Source organism: Botrytis sinoallii (genome assembly GCF_014898435.1).
Source record: "Botrytis sinoallii strain Bc 23 chromosome Unknown BSIN_010, whole genome shotgun sequence".
Classification (NCBI taxonomy): Eukaryota; Fungi; Ascomycota; class Leotiomycetes; order Helotiales; family Sclerotiniaceae; genus Botrytis; species Botrytis sinoallii.
Genome location: NW_024066037.1, coordinates 959905 through 985291, shown reverse-complemented (window position 1 = coordinate 985291; position 25387 = coordinate 959905). Strand labels below are relative to the sequence as shown.

Genomic DNA, 25387 nt, shown 5'->3' with positions numbered 1-25387 from the left:
CTAGCCAATGTCGTTGGATTTTTCTTTTTGCGGAATCTTTGAATCTGACAAATAATTAACGGAGGAACTTGGAGGAGTCAATACGTGGAGAATTGAAACAGCATTGCTGGCGATGCTTTGCGGCTCAGATGAGTCTACCTTGCAGTAGTAGTTATATTGGTCTTCCGTATAGATAGACTTTCCGCTTAGGTGGCTTTGCATACTATCGTATGTTCGATGGTAATTGCAAAGACCTTGCGGACCAAAGTCTGGATCTTTGAATTTGGGCGTTCTTTATTGCGATTAGGCATTTTGAAAAGTAATGCAAAGCGTTGAATCTATCTGGAGTTTGACTTGATTGTGATGTGAATTGACAAGATGCTTCCTCGAACGTGATATATAGTTAGCTTCCTTTTACATGGAGTGATAACTTCATAGTGAATCGTCTGAGAATACGTAGAATAGTGCAATAGGTCTCGCTACTCACTCGTGGTCAATACATACTTCCCAGGTGAGAAAGTAGTAAGAGATCTCGCATTGCTCAAATAGAACTTCAAACAGACCAGAGTTCTTAACCTACTAGTAACAAACAAATCATACCTTGTTCAATATCACTTACTATAGTCAACATACGTAATAACATACTCTGACTACTCACCCACTCACTCTATTCTCATCTTTTCATTTACAATAATGTGGACATCTAATAAATAACGACTGCTCATCTTTCCTTTGAAGTTACGAAATCAAAATAAAGAGCCGAGCTTTACCCTAGAGATAAGCTAAAAGCTATGTAGCAAGCTGCAGCTCCGAACCTCGGTATTATCGCGTAACATCTACTCCCGACCTTGCACCTTATCCATGTTCATAGGTATCCATCTATCCAAGTAAACAAAAACTGGAATTACCTTATTTTCCGTCTCTCTTCTTACATCTTTCCAAACTTACATATATATCTTTTTCATATACCCAAATCTATATATCTATATCTACAACACCCAGCATGTCCGAAATCAGCGGGATACCACCCGCCGAAACCTCCCCCGCATCCGCTCTCCCTCTCCCCATCCCCACACCATCTCCCCCACAGATTCCCACACCACAAGCACTGCAAAGCTGGCTCCCTTTATACCTCTCCAAAACCGACAGCGTGCTCACTCACCTCTCCAAACTCCTGAGTACCCCCTCCGGAACCGATGTTCTCCTCTGCACAATCGGCTACAGCTCCCTCCTAACTTCCAACCTCCTTTCCCGTCTCTCTCTCCATCAAATCCGCCAAGCCGCTCGTCTTCTGATCGAAAAAGCCATTGCGCTTCCTCCTAACACTACTATCGTGCTCTCTCCTTCTACTGTTCCCGTACCCAGTTCTCGATTATTGCTATTAGCGACTCGATTCAAGGCACTGAGTGCATTGATATCCGATTTCAGGACATTTGGGCGTCTTTGGGGACTGCTCGCAATTTACAAATGGGCAAAAGCGACGTGGAACAGTCCGCCTGAAGATACATTGATCAGAAAGATTGTACAAATCCAAGTACTTGCGAATCTCTGCTACCAAGTTTTGGAAAACGGCGCATATCTCAGTTCCAAAAATATACTTTCCTGGGATAAAACTAAACAGGCGAAAGCGGGAATTTGGAGTGTGAGATGTTGGATGGTACATGTGGGACTTGATATTGTGAAGTTGGGGATCGAGTATGGAAGAAGAGATAAGGAGATGGCGGAGATGAAGGGAGAGAAAGAGAAGGAACATAGAGAGTGGATGGAGAGGTGGAGGAAGAGTTTAATTGTTAATTTGGCGTATGCACCTTTGACGGTGCATTGGAGTTTGGAGGGTGGTTTGGTGACGGAATTCTGGGTTGGTTTATTGGGAACTGTGGCAGGAGGAACGAGCTTGAGATATCTGTGGAGAAATACTGCATAGGAAGGTTGTGGGGGAGGGACGGAGGGAGAGTAGAATAGGATGATGGTCAAATTGGAAGAATAATTAAAGAACATGGCCATGCTAATGTCAAAAGGAGGAATGAGGATGAAGAGGATAATTTGGAAAACAAGTGCTTACTTACATCCGATGTGCTATATGTAGTATGTATACAAACAATCTATTCATCACACACCACAAATCTCCATGAGCTTAAGATATCCCATACACAAAGCCTACCCATCAGGGCCCCAACAAACTTCCAACCCACTCACCAAACAAACCTCATCTCCAATCCCCCAACCGTCCTCCATCCCCCAACAAACCCCCTCCCTCACATTACCATCCTCCACTCTGTACCTTCCCGCACTGCATTCCTGGTACCGGTAGTCCTCACACTCTCTCATTGGTAGCTAATTGTACAATGACATCACATCATATCACGCTATGCTACTTCATAACCGCTTCATCGTCTCACTAATTGATATCTCCCTCCCTCCCAATATATCATTTCATGGATATATGAATAGGTATAAATATAGGTGTCGGTACAGGTATCATTATGAGTACAGATACAACAACAAAAACAATCAAGCAAACCAGTATAAAAAGGCGACCTGCATATTTCCTTTCCACCACAGCATACACACGTATCAAGCAAACAACCCAACCTGCCATGTATTCGCCTTTCCATTTCCAATCAGAATAATCTTACAAATACAAATACCAATCACAGCCAATACTCCACAGCAAACAGCAACGAGTATCACACAAACGTAGGTATGTAGTAAAAAGTGTGTGTTGGCAGTGTAGTGCGTGGTGCGAGGGAGAGGGAGAGGGAGTGTGGTTACATATGTATTGTGTCGTACTGGGAGGATCGTATTGTGGTGTTATGGCGTTGTATCGTATTGTATTATGATGTACTATATAGTAATAAGTACTATGCTATATTAAAACCTGAAAATTTCTTTCATCTGTTTATTTATTTATTCATCTATCTATCTATCTGTCTATATCTAATTATTCATTACAAATAACTATTTAGATACTTAGTGAAAAGAAAAACAAAAATGAAGACTAAAATCTCGCTCGCTTATTCCCAATCCTACATTTGACAGTGTAACTCTAGAGATCTCAGATATCTATATATACCTATACATATAGAATTTGATATATGCTGTGTACCTAAGTAAGCCTAGACCTCCAGCTAGATTTGAGGGGAGAGGAAGAAGGAGAGGAAGAGGAATGGTCAATATTTTCTACGGTTTGTACGTATGTGTATGCATATACGTATACAAGCCATATCCAGTATCCCCCCAAAATTCTCGCAAAGGGATAAAGTTACCTAGCATCAAGCATCTCGCACCGCACCGCACCGCAACAACAAAATCATCTCTTGATTTTCGATATAATTTTTTTGTTTATCTATCCCTCTCTCTCTCTCGCGCGCGCGCGCGCATAAAGGAATGAATGATAAGTGATATTATTAATTGTTCATTTTATAAGCGGTGAGAATTTTGTTTCTGGTTGGGGTGAGAAGTGGATGGATGGATTGATGTGAGATCCCGTTGATATGGTAAGTGTTACTTACTTACTTATTTACTCATCTTTTTTACAACCTATTATCCAGTTAACATATCTCTATCTCTATATCTACTTCAATTTTAAAACTTCAACTTCAACTCCGACTTTGAACTCGAGAACTCGAGGAGGGGGATATACACAATAATATCTACCTCCCTATCTCCCTAAACAAATAAATCTTGCAAAACTACATCAAGAATTGAGAGAATATCTATATCTATATCTATCCATATACATTCCCAAAGCCATCAAAACAAACACCTCCCTCTACGAGTACAAACTAAACTAAATCCCCAAGATCCCTATAATACCTATCAGTACCAGTCTGTACCAACCAGTCCCATAGCAGTATCAACCAGTCCGAACCCATCCCAATAAATAGCAACCCCATCCATCCATTCATCCATAAACCTCTCAAATCCCTAGTTAAGTAAGTACTAGGTAGGTAACACACCCCAACCAGGTAACATACATACTCAGCATAAATAGCCTACTCAGCGCAGACCAGCCTACTAATAGGTAGGTAACAATAACAATAACAATAACAACAACAATCCATCGTAACAACCATCAAGACACTCAAAGAACATATCTAGCTAGATAGATAGATAGATTCCCACAACCACAACCTCAACAGAAACCAAGTATCAAGAAACTAATTAACTAACTAACTAACTACTAGATATTTACCGTAGATAGATACCTAATAGATACCTCATCAATACAAGTACAAATATAGAGAGAATACCAACTGAATGACTGAATGAATGAATGACATACTAGCATACAATTAAAAGACTATCAACTATACTAAACTACGTATTCAACTGACTAACTGACTGACCAACTGACTGCTTACAGAACACTATATTCTTCCTCTTCCTCTTCCTCTTCCTCTTCCTCTTCCTCTTCCTCTTCCTCTTCCTCTTCCTTCATTTTGATTCATCGTTTTATTTCACCCTGACAAAATAAAGAAGAAGTGAAATTTCCAGTTTTTCCAGTCTGTCCTGTCCTGTCCTGTTCTGTGTGATCATTGCTTGGAGATTTTTCTCTTATATGCCCTCCTCTCCTCCTCTCCATCTCATCAGTGTACCCTTCCACTCTGCCAATAACTCATTTCCTAATAACCCAACCCAACCCATTTCCCACATCCCATCCCCTCCCACCTCCTCCACCTCTCCCACCCCTAAATAATCCTATACCCCTCCCCATCCGCCTTCCTCCTCAACCCCAACAACTCCAACAACCCCGTATGAATCTCCGGATGATCCTCCACACACCTAATATACATCGCAAACCCCTGCAACTCTTCCCACAGGCCCCATCCCTTGATATACTTCTTCAACCACTCCCGCAACCCATCGTCCACTTTCGCGCTCATCATAATCGTCACCACGATTCCCGTCAACGTACTCCCACTCACGATATTATCCGAACATTGTTTCTTCAGCTGCGTCAGCGATTTCTCCATCACGCTCTTGATCCCCAGAGACGAAGAAAGAACATTCAGCGTAACGAGATCGTGGGCCGAGGCGGAAGAGAGAATTTTTTCTTCATTGATGCAGGAGAAGAGGGAGTCGAGAACGGTGTTTGGGATTTCATCTTCCTTTTTCTTTTCCATCATTTTGACGAGCGAATCTTCAAATTTTCCTTGATCGGCTAGAAAGGATTTGCGACACGAATACGTTTTGCCGCGAATGACGATATCTTTTGTGGGGAATCCGTATTCTTTCTTGTTACTTCCTCCACTACCTCCGCCTCCACCTCCACCTCCTGAACTAGATTTTTCTTTACTCCCACCACCAGAAGAAGATGACGCAGATTCCTTGTGTCCTCCACCCCCAGAGCAACAATGATTATGCAAATCCATCGCATGTGAATGTCCACGATTATCATGATGACATCCCACCGCCAACGGCGCAAGTGGCAATCGCAGAACTTCGCATTCGTGACAGGGGCATGTATAAGGTTCCTGCGTGCACCCCCCTACCACCCCGCCTCTCCACGGATCCCTGAAGATAGCCGACGGATCTACAACTTGTACCTGCGGTGCGTGTCGCATGCGCGGATCCATGAGTGGATGACCATGTGCGTGTGGAATTCCATGGTAGGAAATATCCACACTTCCTCTCCTCATCGGCATGACCATGTTCATATTCATGTTCATATCGTTGTAATTTCTTCCAGCGCCACCTCCACGAGCAAGTGCTCCATGTCCGGCTCGGGCATTGAACACAGGGACGGGTATCATAGCACCTCCTCCGAGGGTATTATAGCCATTATCGAAAGAATTGCGTAGGAGAGGTCCGTGATGGATGTTTCCCCGGGCACCACCGGGATATCGATCAGATGGCGAGAGGACGCGTGCTCGTGGGGGAACGTATGGGGATAAAGGTATCAATGCTGACATTGCCCAGAGTTGTGTTGAAACTTAGTGGGCTGACTTGCGAGTTTTGTGAGTGAAGCGAGGCAAGAGCAGTGAGTAGTAAGTATTGGGTGGGTAGTGAGTGTATAGAATGAGAGTTGTAAAGAGTAAAAGAGAGTGGCGAAGAGCAAAGCGTGCGTTTGTTAAAAGTTCAAGCAAACTCCAATGTATTCGTTCAAAGGTGCAAACTAAAATGATGTAAGAAGTAACGTATGTACCAAAAATTTGAGATATAGAGAACCGCTTCGACTTTATCCTTATGCTTTTCCCCTCCATGGCTATGCCCCTCAATAATATCGTAGAACACCCGTTTTTTTAATCATATGTTGTGTTTGGGTATTAACGACAAATGACAAGAATATGACTTACCTTTCCGTCTTCATGTCATGTAGCAATCGTATCCCGCAAAGGCGACGTGTTAAATAACAAGTTGCCTTCGGCAGATTGCTTTCCCCAATCCACCCAAGTATTACCTAGCATTCACATTCAGATGGAAGAGATTGACAAGCAAACGCCCATTCATTTCTACTTATAACCAATGAAATCGTAAAAACTATACAACAGGTGAGGGTGAGGCTTTTTACGTGGTATTGTGCCCCCCGAGAAAGAAGCAAGCAAGGCCTCGCATGGACCACAAGGATATCTGCAAGCGGTCGCCACCCATAACCAGTAAATCTGACCTCGTGCCAAATTGAGATCCGTGAACCGAAAATACATTATGATAAGGAAAAATTTGCGACAATAAGCACAGCCGAATTTGGTTCATGCTGTGCTATTTCATCTTAATGACCCCCTTCCCCTTCGTCCCTTCGTAAAATTAGTAGTCGCGTTTCTGTCCTGGTCCTCCCATTTCTCTTCCTGGTCCACTATGTGGTCCAGGGTAGTCGTCGGATCTTCCTCCTCTAGTCTCATCGTAGTGTCTCTTGCGAAGAGCTGCGAGACGCTTCTTCTTTGTGGTCGCATTCACATAGGTTCCGATGGTGAAAGCGATGACGTTGAAGAATGGAACCCAAGTATGCTCGGGAAGGAATTTTTGTGCGAAAGCTAGAGCGAGAGGAGAAGTAATCCAGCTGACTCTCATAACTGGCATGAATCCAGCTCTCCAAGTCGCATGTACTTGATGAATAGTCTTTGCGCCTGCAATAAGTGCCATTGAGATCAAATACACTGTATTTTGAATTGGAGCAACCTTGATTAAACAATCGTTAGCTTTGTTTACACAATGAACAAACGAGCTGAACCTACAACTAAATTGCTCAAAAGAATTTGAAGAACCTTGGCCTTCAAACTCGTACGTCCAGCAAATATCTTTTGCAAAATACTGATCAATACATGGCCTAGTGGAGCACTGATGAAAGCACCGTATGCAGCCATCTTGGGTACTCTAGATGTGAAATAGTGGCCATCCTTATTACGATCCTTCGCGATCCATGAGGCCAACAGTTCTTGTAGAGCCGATAATGTGCCAGAGGTAAGCATTTTCGTACGAAGAGGATTGGTTTGTAGCTCTTTGAGATACATCTATTGAAAGATAACATGATTAGTGACTGAACGATTTGATTGCGCGATGGGTGGTTTCCCAAGATCAATGGCTCACAGATAAATATCCTCGCGTTCCTTCATTGGCTTTGCCTCCAGTTAATGCGACACCAACATTGTGTCTTAAGTTATGGCCTGGTAAATGGTGATGATGATGGACTTCTTTAACATCGATCGCTGGAACGCCTTGTATTCCTGCAAGAGGACCGGTGGTTTTTATGGTATCTTTCTCGAATTTGACCGACATTGTGATGGGTGAGAGGTCATTCAAACCCTCGGAAGCTATTTAATTCAACAATTAATTAGTATGAAAGTTTGTGAACATTCGTGAATGCGACTTGTTTGATTAAGACGGTGATATCGGGAAGTTGAAGAAATGAGGAGAAGAAGAAACAAGCTCTCTCTCTCTCTCACTCTCTCTCTCTCTCACGCTCGTTGTTTATGATGCGGAGCCGAGGTGAGCTAAGGTAACAGTTAAGAGTTCTGGATCGAGGCGCAGACAGGCCCCCCTCTTCTTCTCTTCAGGACTAATTGCGCAAGAGGATGGATAGATGGATAGATGGATAGATGGATAGATGGATGGATAGGATTTATCAAAGTTCTCTAATCATCTCTCTGTACCTATTGTTTGGGAAATAATGCGGGGTGTGGATTAAGTGAACTGACCTTTTTGTCGGGGGGATATTATTTTATTACTGATGTGCAAGTAATTGATGTAAAATTTGTTGACACGATGTTTATTCTCTTGCACAACCAATTGAGATTTGGTGGCCCAAAAGGTTTTAGTCGTTGGAGGCTGGGCTGGTGAGAAGAGGAGAGAGGAGGGATTCTTGGTGGCAGGAAAAAAGTAGCTAGGTAGCTTTTCCAGGTCAGGTCAAGAAAAGGCTTTTTCGGGTCGGATATCAGCAGGGTGTAGGGGAGGTAGGTAGGTGAGGTGGTAGGAAGGATGGATGGTTTGGTTGGTCGGCTGGCAGGTAGATATGTAATATCATATATGTATTAATTGTGATGGAATACGATTATTGACTTCGATTTGAGTTTGAAGCAGGAATAATACCTAGGACGGAGTAGGTAATACTAGGTGCCCTCCAGTGAGTGTGAGTGAGTACTGATGAAATTGGCATCAATCAATAGGTAGGCACTGAGGTATCGGTCGGTTGATTGTGATTTTGAATCTGAATCCGAATCTGAATCTGAATTGCAATTTGATTGGGATGGGACAGGATGGGATAGGGTAGGGTAGGATGGGAAGTGCGGAGATTGATCTAAATGATTTAGCGGGTTAACAAGGATTTGGTCTGCTGGAAAAAGTCATCTAATTCTCACCGAATAGAGAGTATGCAAGGTGCAAGATGCAAGATACAGATTACAAGATACAAGTAAGATATAAAGAAACAAAGATGGAGTAGAGTTGTCGAGTCGAGATAAGAGAACGCAATACAGCGATGATTAATAAGGGTCGAGGTGAATGAATGAATGCGTGATGATGATGGTGATGATAGTAACGGTAATGATAATGACGATAGTGCTTCTTTTCTCTCTTTCCCTTCTCTCTCTTCGCTTTCGCTTTCTGTTCGAAATTCGGATCGTCTTCACTTCCAACACCATTCACACACCACTCAACCTATTTAATACCTTAAAAAACGATAACGAAGACGGATGGGGACGTGGCTGGTGTGGATATCGAATTAGGAATCATAAATTAGAATAATGTTTGATGAGAAAAATGAAAAGTTAAAACCCTTTGCCCGCCGCATGTCCTTTGCTGGGAATTAATATTAACGATACGAAGGTCCATTTTGGAGTAGACGGTCCGAGGTACACTCAGAAATATTTGTTTTGAAGGGTACTCGAGGTATTCAAGGTACGAGATTTCCAAGACGTGCTAAGATAGATACATCCGTAAACATTCTCGCATGCTGCTTTCTTTTAATTAGTCTCGTTTTCCGTCTCCATATTAACGTTTATGTTAGAGTGTCGCTAGGTATTCAGATTTGATTCACATCATAATCATATCATTTCATTTCAGTCATCCACATCATCCCTCAGCTCTCATCACCTCATCACCTCATACAGCATATCCCTTCTCCTTCTCTCTCCACTGTCGCTTCCTATCATCTTCGCTCCTCTCCCTTCTCTTCTTCACCCACTCCCACTCTCTCGAAATGACAAATAACGATCATTCCGCTCTCAATTGATATCTCTACTCAACATAGATCTACCCAGGTTCGTGCATTGGCCAGCTCAAGCTCAAAAACATTCATTGGTACAATCTCCATATAAATGCATACTCGCTCATGAAGTCTAGAATTTTATGAATGATGGGATGATCAAATGAGAGACATGTGTGGGACCTGGATGAAAAAAAGTGTCCAAGTTTTGAGACATCACAGTTGAAATTTCTGCAACTTGGAACTGATAAAGCACTCCAAAACCCATAAACCACGATAGCTTCATGCTAACGAAATCATACATTGATCCATCCAGTGTATTCGTCCTGTCATCATGTATGATTACGTGTTGTGAGATACAGTACCGTATGCTCGAGTTTTTATCCTTGAAGGATGGCAATTTACCTCTGTATGCTGACACTCGTCCAGATCTTTCGAACGTTCCTTGGATTCTGCGTTGCATTGTGAAGCATAAATCTGAATTTTCATAAATATTCATGGGTGGAACTCGAACGTGCTTGGGTTTATAAGAACAATTGCAACTTGCAAAGAAAACTCCCCAAGTACACTCTTTGAGTGCAGATGTCAAAGCTGCATAGAAATTCTGAGCAGGTTCAAGTAGCATTGTTCCAGCTGTCATTCCAAAAGAAGATCGATTTAAGCTTGCATGTTGAAAGAACCTGAAGAGCAAATAAATATCCAAGGCAACCCTGCATTCCGCAGAGCCCTGAGAGATGGCATTTCAGAAACTTATCTCTCTACATAATCGCATCAAATACATACGGAAGGAGTATTGATGATAATTTTGCGAGTGGATTGAATGCTGGAATTCAGCACGAAAGTGTATCAAGTAAGTAAATGCCTCAAGTGAGTACTAGGTACCTGTTGAGGTTGGATGAGAGAAAAGAGAGGACAGAAGATAGAGGATAGAGGATAGAGGATAGAAACGGTGGCCATTTATTTTCTATTCCTTCCTCCCCAGAATGAAAATCTCTTGAACCTCTTGAACCTCTTACGAGAATGGCAGGAACGATGGTCTCCCACACATCTGGTTATGAGTGTAAAAATTACCAAAGATGTTCTTTTTTGGAATGCGACACTTTCCTTTTTCAAACTTCAACGAGCTGAACAGAGCCACCTGGGTATCCAATAATCGCAATGATACCTATGGATGGTTGGTTTCATCTCAACCCAATTCACATGGGGAGATCAACCGTCGAAGCTATAATTCACTTTCACCTGTCATTTTTGGTATCTTCTTGTCTGTGTGCCTATTGGTTATATTTTCTTCAAGAAAATTTGGGCAAATACACATAATTTGATTCTCGAAGCGAGTCGAAATTTGTCTTGATTTGGTGAAAAAATAAAAAAATAAGAAAATACTTTTACAACCTATCAATAAATTCATTCAATCAACCTCGAATTTGGCTTCTTTATTATTTCCACTCTCAGGAGTTCATTCAATCGAACAACTTCAATTTCAAAGGCTTCCAAGGTCTGACAGTGAATCGTTCTCTCATTTCAATTGAAAACTTCTCAACGTGTTTGTTGGAGCTTTCTTGATCCTCCCATTACAATCATGGCAGCAACCAAATCAACAACAAATACTACAACACGATCCTCGAAGTTACCAGTACGACGTACATCAGCATCTACAGCCAGTATCATATCCTCAATGACTACTACAATGCCTACCAATACAAATCGACATTCTTTGCCTGCTGTGGCAGACAGTACCAGGCGCACTGCACAAGTTACAAGAAATGTACAATGCACACATTTGACTACTACACGACTCTTCACAAAAGAGTTTCGATGTGGGATTTGTTTTTCGAGAAGGTTCGTTTGGATGGGTTTTGGAGATGTACTCAGGATCGTGAACTTATGTTGGAGGATGATATGGATCATGGACACGCAGTAAGTTTTCACCGAAACGTTACCTTCTGCGTTTAGGATTATTTATTGACATTGTTGAAGAGTCAGGAGAAACTCGATGACCTTTGTGATATTTTCCCAAGACCAACTTCTCCTCGACCACGTGGACCAGAGGCACGTAGATCAAGATTTAGTTTCCTCGACGAAATCAACAGCAAAGACCTCAAAGCTTATTCACCCTCTCAAATTCAGACAATCCTCCAACAACGTAGTCATGTAAGTCCTCGACATCCTTTCATTCTTCGAAAGCTTTCTAACATTCATAATCAGCTTCATGATGTACTTGCCAATTCTGAGGAGCCTGTCCTTACACCATCGAACTCTTCCAGTAACATCCCACGATTTTTGTTCAATCCTTTCTCTCGCCCATCTCCAACCACTTCTCAAACAGTCCCAAATTTGAGAATTACTAATCCACGCCCATGGTTGCCATCAAGAGGTACCGAGTGTCAATTTAAATGCTGTCATACTTGTCGACCCACGCTTCTTGATCGCAGCTATCTTAGTCTCAATGCCATTGCAGATGATGACTTGCCCTGTACCGCCACCACTGGATTTGGGTTCAATTTACAAAAGTTTAGACCGGTGGGCAATGTTGAGGTCGTTAGAAATTTGGGATTGAGACCAAATCCAGTTCCTGTTGTAATGTTCTCCTTTCAGATAATTAAATTCATGACGCACACAAGAACAAAAATTAACTTGATATAGGAACCAAACAGACCATGTTCCCGAAACTTGCGATTTCAACGACGAGCAACTGATCTTGGTCTTGGTGTCTTGACTGATCGATCGACTAACACATCCAACTACAACAACATGAACACCAATTCTTCACCTTCTCAGACGGATTCCTGTAACTCAGTACCTCAAGTTCCTACGCTTTACCATCGTTCTGATTTCTTTTCCGAACCCCCTTCCTCTACCGCCGGATCATTCCCGTCCTCTTCTTCCGATGGTACTTCAACATCTGATGAATCCAGCCCTTATCCTTTCCCTTACGTTGGGAGATCAGCCCCTATCCACCATTCAAAAAATAATACCAATCCATTCAGAGCAATGGGTTCAAATATCGTTCAAAATCATGCAGTACTCATTCCTCTTCCTCCACAAAATCCATCCGAAGTCTCACTTCTAGCCACGCCTACCACACCCACTTTGATGGAAGCAACCGAGTCCGATGGTCACTTTTTCGGCGCGGAACCATTGGAGGTAGAGGATGGAGTTGCGGTTATGGAGGAGGGTGTTGGTTTACATGTTCCAGATGTTTTGATCACACAATATTAAAACAAAGATCTAAAGGAGTAAATTCAAGGAAACGGTGGTGGAAGTGGTAATGTAGCTAGATGGACAACGAAAATGGGGATTTTGATTTTGGGGTTCTACAGTACGGATCATACGAATAACACGCACACGCACAGAGCGAAAGACGATTGGCTATGGCATGGGCTTTGTTGCACTGATTTGCAATTGCACCATCAAAAAGTATATTGGATTTCTGTTATGAAATTGGGTTTTGCTGTATGCAATAGATTACGACAACGACGAACGGTACAGAGACTTGTATGGGGTATAATATAAGGCACTGGATCCTTACACTACAAGACGAATTTGATATGACATGATACGAAGGGAAATGTTACAAGAACGATAGCACGAAGGATATAAATAAAACTCGCACAGGGTATAATGATATGGTGGATAGGAAAGGCTATAGCGAAGAAAATTGCAGGAAGAATCAAGATTTCTCAAGATGCTAGGGATCTTATGGATAATCGCCATCGAAATAGTGCAAACAGGAGTGGTATCTGGTATGGTATGTACATATCACAGGTCTACATGCACATTTAGATTTCAACAGTACCTACCTAGTAAGTAGTTTCAAACTTCTACGACTGACTAGCTAGCTAGCTAGTTCTATACACAGGTAGATAGATAGATAGATTGTCATCTTGGTCTATTAGATAGCTAAAATAGAAGAAATTTCACCAAGGAAAAGCCTGAGATATGCTTGTATTGTTGATTGAATGTTTAATATTTGGGATTTGGGACTTGGGATTTGGGATCTGGTATTTGATATTCAATAGTTTTTTCTTCCTCTCTTCCTCTCTTCCTCTCTTTTTCCATAAGTCAGTGTAATACATACTGGCCCCCCCCTGCTCTCCTCACCCATTCCTCTTTTTTTCCTCCCCTTTCCTATAAGCCAGTGTATATATCCCCTCCCTCTACCCCTTCCCCTCCCCTACGTTCCTCCCCATATCTCTCATCTGCTCACCCATCTCTCTCCTCATCTCTCCCTCCCCCCCTCTCCTCACTCATTTCTCATTTCTCATTTCTCCTGTCTCCTCATCTGCTCACCTGCTCACCTATCCCCTCTTCCCTTCCACCATACTAGCCTACCCACCCCATCCCCTTTCTTCCTTCCATTATCTCCCTTCCATTATCTCCTTTCTATCATCTCCTTTCTATCATTTTCCATCCTGCTGTAGATAGATAGATAAATAGATATCCTTACTCCACCTCCACTCCCATAGATAAACAAATAAACATTCAAATCCGATTCTTTATAATCAAATTAATTTAAATTTAAATTTAAATATAAATATAAATTATTATAAATTATTATAAATTATTATATTGTATTATATTGTCACGGATCGCACCCAATCGCAGTTGCGATCGCTCATGTGTGCGCTTGCGCATGTGTACGATCACATATATATAGCTAGTATATAGGAACGCTCTACAAGCGCTTTGCTCCCGATTCTGTAATTGTAGATTCTAAGGATAAATTGTACCCTGTTCTCGCAGTTCTTTTAAGGCAAAGTGTCATATATATTATATTATATTAGTTTAATATTATATAGCAGAGCAGAGCAGAGCAGAATACAGCAGAATAAACAAAATAAACAAAATAAATAAAATAAACCAAGAAACTCCTCTCCTCCCCTCAGCTCCCACATCCTTCCATTAAAGAATAACCAACATAAGAACAAAAAAACAACCAGCCTGTGAATAATGAGATAGGTAAATAAGTATATACACACAACGACAAACAAAAACACAAACAAAAGACCAAAAGTACAAGAAATAAATTTGCATATTGAATTGCAATTAACATTTACATCTCATCATAAGTTTCGTTTCGTATCGTTATTATATCAGTCCGGGACTTTCTATACCTTCATCCCAATCCCATTTCCGCTCTCCAACAAACGCCTTGATCACACTCTTCCTCTACATCCATTGTCCTGTATCCATACTCCCACTCCTATCCCCGCTCGCAAGCACCTTCGCTCAAATCTACCAGCTTATGTACAATTCCTAACGCTGGATACTAGGAATTCTTTTTCATACCTAGGTATCTTATCTTATCTTCTCTTCCATTTCATCTTCATCCCGTAAAAGGGGATGAGCGATCTCTCATCCCACAATCAAGCACCCACGCCACCCTTCCTCTTCGCCAATAAACTCTTACACGCTCCCAACACATTAACCAACGCCCCTTCGCTTCCCGCACAGAATTTAAAACTCTTCTCCTCCCCAATCACTTGAAAACAATATCGTTTCGTCCTACTCAACGGATCGATTTCCACGACATTAATTACATTTTCCATGGGTAAAATCATGACGGGCGAGTATTCCGAGTCATTTTTATAGAAAGATAATGAGCGCGGACGAAGCACCACCCAGAGATTCTTCCAAGAGCGAATCCCATTCTTCGAGCGCAGATAGAGAAGATATCCTTGGTATACTACACGTTCGGGATCGTGTTCGGGGAGGGGATTAGGGTGCGAGAGGGATAACTGTGATGTATTGCGGCCGAGGGGGAGAGTGTTCGCGGGAGGTTTGACTTCGAGATCGGGATTGGGATTAGGATTGGGATTCGGAGGAGGATTGTGCAGAGTCAGAGAAAGCGTCGACATTCCGGGGACGCGCGCAAGATCTGTATCTGAGAATTCGGCGTCGGAGACGAGTTCGTTGCCGGAATATTCAATCGTGTTGGAGGGACGTCTCCCTCCTCCCATGGCCGACATGTTCTGTTTCTTGTTTGCGCGGGGGATGATGGGTTCTGTGGGTTCCGGGGAACTACTTCCTAGTCTTTCGTCGTGCAGGATTTGGGCTTCGCTTCTTCGTTGGAGTTGTTCGTGCGCCATGCTTTGGTCGAAGCCCGGATAGGTACTATTTACGTTACCGGAGGGACTGGCGAGTAACATTTCTTCCTCTTCTTCTTCGTCGATTCGTGCTTCTTTGCGGATGAGATCGACCCATTGTTCGGCGTCGCCTTTGGTGGTGGCTTCCAGATGATAGTTGCGAGCGGGAGTGAAGAGACCGAAGACATTGCGCCGCTTTTGTTTGGGATCTTTGAGAAAGGCGACGGCTGTTAGATCGGAGAGGTGAATCTTATGACGAAGTTTATCTTCATTTTGATCTTTGTAGATTGAGAGATAATTTGGTCTCAGGACGAGGAATACGGGTTTCCATGCCTGCGGAAAGTAGATGAGTAAATGTAAATATAAATCTAGTCGATGAAATCATACCTTTGTTTTCCTTGTTCGTTTCTGCAAACAACCACTCTTCAATACACGATCAAACTCGAAGCTTCCATTCTGGTTCACGGGAGAAAAGGTATCTAAAGCGAGATGCGAATTTCGAATGCGATTTGTAGAGGCAGATTGAGGTAATGTTGTGGAAGCTGGGGGTGCTATCTGCAAAGCAGTGTCCTGTCCAGGGATTGCTCGTGGTTGGCTTTGTTGTAGAGACGGTTGCTGGACTTCCGCCATGATGATTCCAGGCATGTATACTGTTGTAAACAATTGATTATGCAATTTGATGAGAGGGTTATGATTCGAAGAGTTTCAATTCGTCGTGGTAGAGAGGTTATGCTCGGAGTTTGATATTAAGTTGTTCGGGTCTGTCGTTTATTATTGTAAATGTTGTAGAAAGAAGTGCTCAAGCTAGTTTCCTAAAAATTCCTAGTGTAATCTTGAGAAAATGCTCTGGTCTAGAGTTTGAGGATTGAAGTTTCGGCTCTGTTCAGCCACCTCGATTTTTGGTTTGGAAGGGTGGATGATGTTTGTGATGTGGTTTCGTCTGGCTGTCTGGTTGTTGATATGGAATAATGTAGAAAAGGTCGTCACCGCTCTCTAAGATATGATGAGGATGAGGTTAAAATCGACTGCATTATTCGAGGCAACGAGGGAATGTGAATGTAGGTAGGTAATGTAATGAAAGTACAGAGTAATATGATTTAGAATCTACTTTATTGTTATTCTCCTATTTATTTACACAAAGAACAAGTTCATTCACACAACAACTCCTTTCTTTTCCTGTTGGTTGGTGGTTTTATATTATTATTATTATTAGTATGGATTATTATTAACAGGTCTGGTCATTGACATCTGGACCTTTTCCCGATCATTCACCTCTGAATCTATGATGGTGAACCGAATCCATCAAGGATCATGATGGGGATAAATCTACAGTGTAGGAATTAATTATGGAACATTCTTTAATTTGAAGGATTGATTGGGTGAAGATCTTCCAAACATTGCTCTAACCGTTACAAGGGCGGTTTGGCCTTGATGTCTAATCATTCATCTGATGAACGCCAAACTGGTTTCGAATCATTCGAGTTGGACTGGGTTAGATGGCTGAAATGATAGGCAGGAGAGCGAATTGGGATACAATGATACATACTCGAGTAGATGATGATTGGATCTACCTACCCATGATTCCCATGATTCCCATGACTCCCACCCATCCCTCGAATATACCTATATATAGCTAATCAAAAGATGTTTCATAGCAATAAGAATATGGATAAAATTAGAAAAAACCCAATCAGCAGCCTCAACATCTTACCTCCCAAGATAAAATGTACTCGGAGCTTTTTCGACGTCTGCTAAAGTCGTACATGGGAAAGCTTGATCGTAACAGTTTCCATCATGGTTCCACCTTCGTTTCTTACCCCCCATCGAGCCCTCCATCCCCCTTTTCTGAATTTGATTTGTTGTCGGTTCAAAACTTCAGAGTGAGTGTCCACTATCAATGCTTGTTACAGTAATTTGTTCCACCCTTGAGTACTGCCGGCATTCGGGTTTGTTTCCATGTCTCAGAGTATATCATCATCGATAACATCATTACGACTTTGACATTGATGGGTATAATCTCAGAATTTCATCTCGAGAGCGGTACTTCAAATGAATTTTGATCCTAAGATCATTATTCATGAAAACTTTCTGCCTCTTGAAATGGATATCATCATAGATAGAACTCGTTACGACTTTGACATTGATGGATATAATCTCAGAATTTCATCTCGAGAGCGGTATTTCAAATGGATTTTGATCCTAAGATCATTATTCATGAAAACTTTCTGCCTCTTAAAACGGATATCATCATAGATAGAACTCGTTACGACTTTTGGAGACTGTGTTGCTTTTTTCACCCTGTAGCAACACAGATAGATATGTACGCACTGGCTGTAGTGGTAGCCTTGGGTCCTTTGAGGTTGTGTGGGGTTTTTATATCTCTCAGGAAAAAACTAAAGCGAACTAGACAGCTAGTCGTCACTAGTGGCCATGCATCACGTGTTATGATTCACTACACTACCATCACATCATACATGCTTCAATTTAAAGGTCATGCGGATCGAACATTGGAATCTTTGAATTCTTGGCCATACAGGCTGACTTTTGGACAATACATGGATACGACACCTTTCCTCAATTTCCATCGCCCACCCTTCTGCTGCAAGATATCTTCAAAGCTGTCCTCCAAATCACAGTCGATATGTCGTCGCAAGCTAGGTACAACACTTAGTTTTGTTGGCGATGGCTTTCCGAGAGAGGCGATGTTACCTCCAGCCTCCTGTTCCCAGCGACACTGCACTTCTAAATTCCATCAGCACAATGCATCAACGACACGACAAAGTTATTGATGCCTAACATACCTCGTTGTAGCCTGCTTTGTCAGAGAGTCACCAGCCCGTTTGGTCGGTACGTTTTCGTCGGGTTGGGCAAATTTTGTTCGAAGAGCTGCTCAAGCATTCTCTCTTGGTTGAGGATTTCGATATGGACGCTCGATCGCTCGCTCGGTTCTGTAAAGAAGTATGGGGTAGCCAATGCATCATAAAGTCGTAACGATTTGAAATCGTCATTGGCCAAAGCCTCAGAGGTCTTTTTGTAATCATTTGCAAAGCTACCCATACCTTAATATATAATCTTTCACACTCTGTCACAACACAATACATGCAGTATTTCACCCTGCTGCGATGATCATTTTGACCAGTTCAATTTCAACGACAAGGCAAAATTTGCTGACTGCAAGTATATTAGTGACCTGCCAAGAGTTGTTGGTATGGAAGATCGTATTGACTTACGTGGTGAGGTATATACATCTCTGTTACCAGCGAGAGACGGTGGAAATGATGCCGAGGCGGTCTTCAACAATGGCATTGTGGCAATCAAGAGCTCAGAATCCATTCAGTAAAGAACGAAACGATATAAGAAGAAACTCGGGAGGAAGAAAATTATCGATCGAGAAGAAATTAGTATTGAGAAGAGTTGATGAAAAGGAAATAGAGGAAAACAAAGAAAGTGGGCGATTTTCTACTCTAATATAGTCAATATTCAACATCTGCGGGAAAGAAGGATACATGGTGAAAGCTCTAATGGTAATGACGGCCACTGCTAGTCTTCTTCTTTCAACTCTGGGAAGTCGCGGCGATGGCTAAGTCGACAGACCGGGAAAGTGCTAAGCGAGATTCTGGGGGGATGAAGGATTGCATTTTGGATTTTTGAACGTGATAGGGAACCGATAATTCACAGTATGAATAGTGATTGCATGTTAGCTAAGTTAAAAGAAGCAACACATTATGAAATCGTGGCACATCGTCTAAACATTCATTTCCAAGTGGATTAATTTGATTCAGTATTCTATATTTTTTTGGCCGATTTGATATTCACGAAGGTAGTCGCTAACGTTTCTGTGGCACTCTTCACAGTCTTCCTCTTTACCAAAATATGATAAAAGTGGAAGTTACAAACAGTTCACATCATCTTTTTTAGTCTAATCATTGCTCGAAATGTGTGAGGGCTTAGAGAAACACCCCTTCATCGCAACACCCCTATAATCTCTCCTACCTGCCACACTCACTGCGGATATCAGTTCATCCGAAAGATACCATGTTAGATTATCCTATGGGTAGGCACACTTGAACAATAGTTTCAATTCCAGAAGTCCAGACCAACACGAAAAGCGTGATACCATTACTAGCATACGTATCTTGGATCGAATCCTAGCTGGCACAATCAATATATCTCTTTTTACTCTATGCCCACTTACTTGGTCTTTCTTGCTGATACATCAACAGGTTATTATAGCGGTAAGAATGACTGAAATCCTCCTGAAAGACATATAGATGATTGGCCAATGAAGACAAGACCAACGGAAACTTTATGAGATAATTGAATGTGAAGTTGCATTTGTGCGATGCTGGTACTTCTCAACAGCAAGTACTCGAGTATGCATACTTACGGATCGGTCGATTAGCTACTTTCGCTTTCTTGTACGTGATAGGTAAGATAAATCCTATACCATTTCTAATTCCTAACCTTGAAGAGTTATTTGATAGTCAAATCTGAATCTGGATATAGAAATGTATTCGGATTTTATAAGCCTTGGTAATCATATTTGAAATAAGCTATTCAATAGTATCTTGGATTCAAGCATGAAGGGTCATATGATTGTAAAAACAGAATTGGGATATTGATGAGTTTTACAGAGCGTATCTACTATATATCTAACTAAATAGCTGTATTCGAATTTGGTGTGCGATTTAATCCGATATTCAAGTACGAAACTACAAAATGATCTATCCAATATAAATTGAAATATTAAAAGATATCTATAAGTTAATCTCCTACAATATCCCGTCAGTCGATACACCCACTGGTGGGCCTAACACAATGACATTCATGTGGACAGCCACTAACACTCCTTCAACACTTCTCAAATTCTTCTCCATCATAATAACATGATCAATATGAAAGGCAAAAGGTAGAAGCTAGTTTCTATGATTATTCTTCGTCTAGTTATCGCTCAAAGTGTGTAGTAGGGGCTTAGCGAGATACCCCTACCATATATACTCCCTCAAAGTTGCCGCGCTCGCTCGTCGTGGATATCGGTTCATCCGAAATATACCATGTTAGATCATTTCAAGTATGGATACGTGTAACAGTGTATTCTTCGCTTCTTTGGCGCTTCAATACCTACGGTAGGTACACTTAAGCAATAGCTTCAGATCCGGAAATCCAAGTTTATATGATGAGTACGATATCATTACTAGTAAGGTTATACCCTATCTTATACTGAATTTTAGCAAGTACGATCAATATATCCCTTTCTACTTCATACAGTCTTGTTATTTCTTGCTGGTGTATCAACTGGTTCTCACTTTCTTCTATGAACAATGAGAATGGCGGAAATTCTCCTGAGATGCATAGATAACGGCCAACGGTGACAAGGCCAAGAGAAACTTTATGGGATTGTTGAACGTAGAAAATCGATGCTGCAGATGTTGAAAGGTATTTCGGAATCAAGCACAAAGGGCCATGTGAGTTCCAATGACCGAACTGGAACATCTATGAGTTCTATAAAGTGTTCCCGATTATGTTTAAGTATTCGAGTGGTGTGCGACTTATTAGTCCAATAAATACTCAAGTAATCTCACAGAATCACAAAATAATCTACCCAAACATGTGAAGTGATAATTGTTAACCTTTGTGATTTGGCGGGGTTCGGTGACGTTATGCTCGGAAGAGCGGCCGCGTCAGAAAATAATCCATTTTCTAACGTATCCATGGTCGAAGTTCAAATATTTTACAATATATCACACACTATCTCTCTCTTCGAAACATATTGAATCATTATGAGTCATTTTTTTGCGCATTAAATATTCATTCTATACCACCTAGAAAAACGTTCAAAGCTCAAATAGATATAGAGATATCACTTCCAGTAACCATCCACTAGACAAAGTCGCCCCAAATAGGCAGACTCGACGGGAGATAGAAATACTCTTTGCGCATATAAATTTCGCGTTCAATATTTCATTCATATCAAAAACATACATTTTACATCCATATACAGAATGCCGATCGTTAACCCAGAGAAGCTAGTTGCTCTGCAACAAAATGCGCCAGATATCAGAAATGTAGGTCTTTGGCGGGGTAGATTTAATGCTAAGACTCCCAATGCTAACAACGTCCTCTCAAGATATGTATATTAGCACATGTTGTAAGTACATATCCCGTTCATATATCTCTCTGTCCATTGCTAATATCTTTAGGATCATGGAAAAACTTCCCTCTCAGATGCCTTGATTGCGACCAATGGCATCATCTCCCCGAAACTCGCAGGTAAAATACGATACCTGGATTCTCGACCAGATGAACAGACGCGCGGAATTACTATGGAATCTTCTGCCATTTCCTTATACTTTTCCATGCTGAGACGAAATGCGCCAGATGCTACACCCGAAAAGAAGGAATACTTGATCAATTTGATAGATTCGCCAGGGCACATCGATTTCAGCAGTGAGGTATCAACTGCCTCGCGATTATGCGATGGAGCTGTTGTGTTGGTGGATGCTGTAGAAGGAGTTTGCAGTCAGACTGTTACTGTTCTAAGGCAGACATGGGTAGAACATATGAAGCCTCTATTGGTAATCAATAAGATGGACAGACTTATTACAGAGCTGAAGATGACACCAGCGGAAGCATATACACATTTGAGCAAATTATTGGAGCAAGTTAATGCGGTACTTGGAAGTTTTTTCCAAGGTGAGAGAATGGAGGAAGATCTGAACTGGAGAGAAAAGGTCGACGAGAGAATTGCCGCTGCCGCTGCGAAAGAACAAGAAAAGACAGCGAATGATGGAAGCACCTCGATTGATACCGAAGCTATCAACGAATTCCAAGAAAAGGACGATGAGGATATTTACTTTGCGCCAGAGAAAAATAATGTCATATTTAGCAGTGCCATTGATGGATGGGCGTTCACAGTTAGACAGTTTGCCAGCTTATATGAGAAGAAACTGGGAATTAAAAGAACCGCAATGGAGAAAGTCTTGTGGGGAGATTTCTATATGGATCCAAAGACCAAAAAAGTACTTGGACCAAAGCATCTCAAGGGGCGAAATTTGAAACCATTATTTGTCCAATTAGTTTTGGAACAGGTATGGGCTGTTTATGCAGCAACAACAGGTGGTGATAACGGAAAGGGGTGCGTGAAATTCTATCTCTCCTTTAACTTGTTCACACATCCAATCTTATGCAATTCAATTCCCAATTCTAACTCTACTTCGTTTTAGTGATCCTGCCATGACAGAGAAAATTACAAAGTCATTAAATATTACTTTACCTCCACATGTTACGCGTTCCCGCGATCCACGAGCTATTCTTACGACATTGTTCTCAGCATGGTTACCATTGTCGACCGCTTTATTAGTTTCCGTCATTGAATCTTTACCCGCTCCTCCAGTCGCTCAAGAAGGTAGACTACCAGCACTTATTGATGAATCTCCTGGTGCATCGCATGTAGATCCTAAGGTCAGAGAAGCAATGATCAAATTTAAGACTTCAAAGGAGGAGCCAGTTGTGGCTTATGTAAGTAAGATGGTTTCGATCCCGGAGAGCGAACTACCCGAGAATAAGCGACGAGGAGGTGCCCTGAGTCCCGAGGAAGCCTTGGAGATGGGTCGACGGAAGCGAGCAGAGATTGCAAGACAGCAGGCTTTGGAAGAAGCCTCCACATCTGTTGATGGAGTGTCTGATGCGCTTGGAGCAGTAAGCCTTGAAGAGCCCGCCGAAGAAGAGAAGAAAACAGATCCAGAACATCTGATAGGCTTTGCACGAATTTATTCAGGGACTCTATCTGTAGGGGATTCTGTTTATGTATTACCGCCAAAGTTCTCACCTGCAAATCCACACAACAGTCCTGAACCACAAAAGGTTACAGTCACTGCTTTATACTTATTGATGGGTCGTGGACTAGAGCCACTTACTTCTGTTCCAGCAGGTGTTGTATTCGGTATTGGAGGCCTTGAAGGACATATCCTCAAATCCGGAACCCTCTGCAGTCAATTGGAGGGGAGTGTTAATCTCGCAGGAGTCAACATGGGCTCTCAACCTATCGTTCGTGTCGCTTTAGAGCCAGCTTGGCCTGGAGATCTCGACAAGATGATTCGGGGTCTTAAGTTACTCGTTCAGAGTGATCCTTGTGCCGAGTACGAACAATTTGCAAGCGGTGAACATGTCCTACTCACGGCAGGAGAGTTGCATTTAGAGCGCTGTTTGACAGATCTTCGTGAAAGATTTGCTGGGTGTGATATTCAAGCAGGAGAGCCGATTGTACCATATCGAGAAACTATTGTTAAAGCTGAAGATATGAAACCTCCAGCAGACAAGGAGCTTGGGAGAGGTGCTGTTGTATTGTCGACTACGTCAAAGCAAATCACGATCAGGTTACGTGTAAGACCTCTTCCAGTTGAAGTCACTGAATTCCTGGGCAAGAATGCTGGTGCCATTAAGAGACTTTATTCCGATCGTCAAGCGGAGGAGAAGAGCAAGAAGACTGGTGATGACTCTACACAAGAGTCAGCCGAGCAGGAAGAGGTTGATGAAGTATTGGGTGGTGAGAAGGTTCTGTCGTTGAATGAGTTTAAGGAAGAACTTCAGAAGACTTTCGAAGGAGTGAAAGGTCAAAAGGATATTTGGGCTTCAGCAGTAGATCAAATTACTGCGTTTGGTCCACGAAGAACCGGGCCTAATCTTTTAATTGATTCCACCGCAGATGGGATTCTTGGAAAATTGTAAGTCCAATCAACTCTCAATCATAAAGAGTATACTAACATTTCAAAGTCTCCGTGAAGACACCACTGCCGATTCTCAAGAATCAGCAACTCAAACCCAGGCTCTCCAAGCCCGTTCCTTTTCTGACAAAATCAGTTATGCTTTCCAACTCGCCACTGCCCAAGGACCTCTATGCAATGAACCTATCCAAGGTATCGCTGTTTTCCTCGAAGAGGTCACCATTGCTCCTTCCACCGACGAAGAATCATCTACCCGTGATAACTTTGGTAGATTGACTGGTGAAGTGATCAAAACGGTTCAACAAGCTATCAAACAAGGTTTCTTGGACTGGTCCCCAAGACTCATGCTTGCCATGTACTCTTGTGAAATTCAGGCTAGCAGTAAGTTACTTCCGCAAATCGTAAATCAATCAATATTTTGGAAGAAAATCAGATAGACTAACACAAACAACAGCCGAAGTCCTCGGTCGCGTCTACGACGTGCTCACCCGTCGTCGCGGACATATTCTCTCTGAATCCCTCAAAGAGGGTACTCCCTTCTTCACCATCGTATCGCTTCTTCCCGTCGCTCTCTCCTTTGGTTTCTCGGATGAAATCCGCAAGAGAACATCCGGAGCAGCTAGTCCGCAACTCATCTTCCAAGGATACGAGGTATTAGATGAAGATCCGTTCTGGACACCATTCACGGAGGATGATTTGGAGGATTTGGGAGAATTGGCGGATAAGGAGAATGTGGCGAAGAAATATATGGATGGCGTGAGGAAGAGGAAGGGATTGAGGGTTGAGGGCGAGAAATTGGTTAGGGATGCAGAGAAACAGAAGACGTTGAAGAGATAGGGGTATTGTGAAGTTTGGTGGGGAAGATGCTCAAAGAGGTATATGAGGTCATCCTTTTTTGTAGTTCATATATTAGATATATAGAATTAGTTTTCTGTTCTTGTTATGTTGAAGAGATATAC

The 25387-nt window shown here is 42.0% G+C and overlaps 7 protein-coding genes across 7 annotated transcripts; 3 read left to right on the top strand and 4 right to left on the bottom strand.

Moving 5' to 3' along the window:
• Positions 1–982: 982 nt before the first annotated feature.
• EAF02_006439 (uncharacterized protein) lies at positions 983–1903 on the top strand (the record flags this gene model as incomplete). The annotated part of the gene is made up of 1 exon (XM_038902487.1): positions 983–1903. The coding sequence occupies one exon, from the start codon at positions 983–985 to the stop codon at positions 1901–1903; it is 921 nt and encodes a 306-aa protein (XP_038757707.1).
• Positions 1904–4670: 2767 nt separating this feature from the next.
• On the bottom strand, positions 4671–5894 carry EAF02_006438 (uncharacterized protein; the record flags this gene model as incomplete). The annotated part of the gene is made up of 1 exon (XM_038902486.1): positions 4671–5894. The coding sequence occupies one exon, from the start codon at positions 5892–5894 to the stop codon at positions 4671–4673; it is 1224 nt and encodes a 407-aa protein (XP_038757706.1).
• Positions 5895–6726: 832 nt separating this feature from the next.
• On the bottom strand, positions 6727–7695 carry EAF02_006437 (uncharacterized protein; the record flags this gene model as incomplete). The annotated part of the gene is made up of 3 exons (XM_038902485.1): positions 6727–7098; positions 7155–7430; positions 7507–7695. The coding sequence occupies 3 exons, from the start codon at positions 7693–7695 to the stop codon at positions 6727–6729; spliced, it is 837 nt and encodes a 278-aa protein (XP_038757705.1).
• A 3739-nt stretch (positions 7696–11434) lies between these two features.
• EAF02_006436 (uncharacterized protein) lies at positions 11435–12838 on the top strand (the record flags this gene model as incomplete). Its single annotated transcript, XM_038902484.1, has 4 exons — positions 11435–11536; positions 11597–11770; positions 11825–12196; positions 12263–12838. 4 exons carry the CDS (start codon positions 11435–11437, stop codon positions 12836–12838), a joined length of 1224 nt encoding a protein of 407 aa, XP_038757704.1.
• Positions 12839–14985: 2147 nt separating this feature from the next.
• Positions 14986–16350, bottom strand: EAF02_006435 (uncharacterized protein; the record flags this gene model as incomplete). The annotated part of the gene is made up of 2 exons (XM_038902483.1): positions 14986–16038; positions 16093–16350. 2 exons carry the CDS (start codon positions 16348–16350, stop codon positions 14986–14988), a joined length of 1311 nt encoding a protein of 436 aa, XP_038757703.1.
• A 1846-nt stretch (positions 16351–18196) lies between these two features.
• EAF02_006434 (uncharacterized protein) lies at positions 18197–19011 on the bottom strand (the record flags this gene model as incomplete). Its single annotated transcript, XM_038902482.1, has 5 exons — positions 18197–18447; positions 18507–18517; positions 18557–18754; positions 18819–18876; positions 18936–19011. 5 exons carry the CDS (start codon positions 19009–19011, stop codon positions 18197–18199), a joined length of 594 nt encoding a protein of 197 aa, XP_038757702.1.
• A 2696-nt stretch (positions 19012–21707) lies between these two features.
• EAF02_006433 (uncharacterized protein) lies at positions 21708–25265 on the top strand (the record flags this gene model as incomplete). The annotated part of the gene is made up of 6 exons (XM_038902481.1): positions 21708–21770; positions 21833–21853; positions 21906–22840; positions 22929–24428; positions 24478–24809; positions 24883–25265. 6 exons carry the CDS (start codon positions 21708–21710, stop codon positions 25263–25265), a joined length of 3234 nt encoding a protein of 1077 aa, XP_038757701.1.
• Positions 25266–25387: the final 122 nt, after the last annotated feature.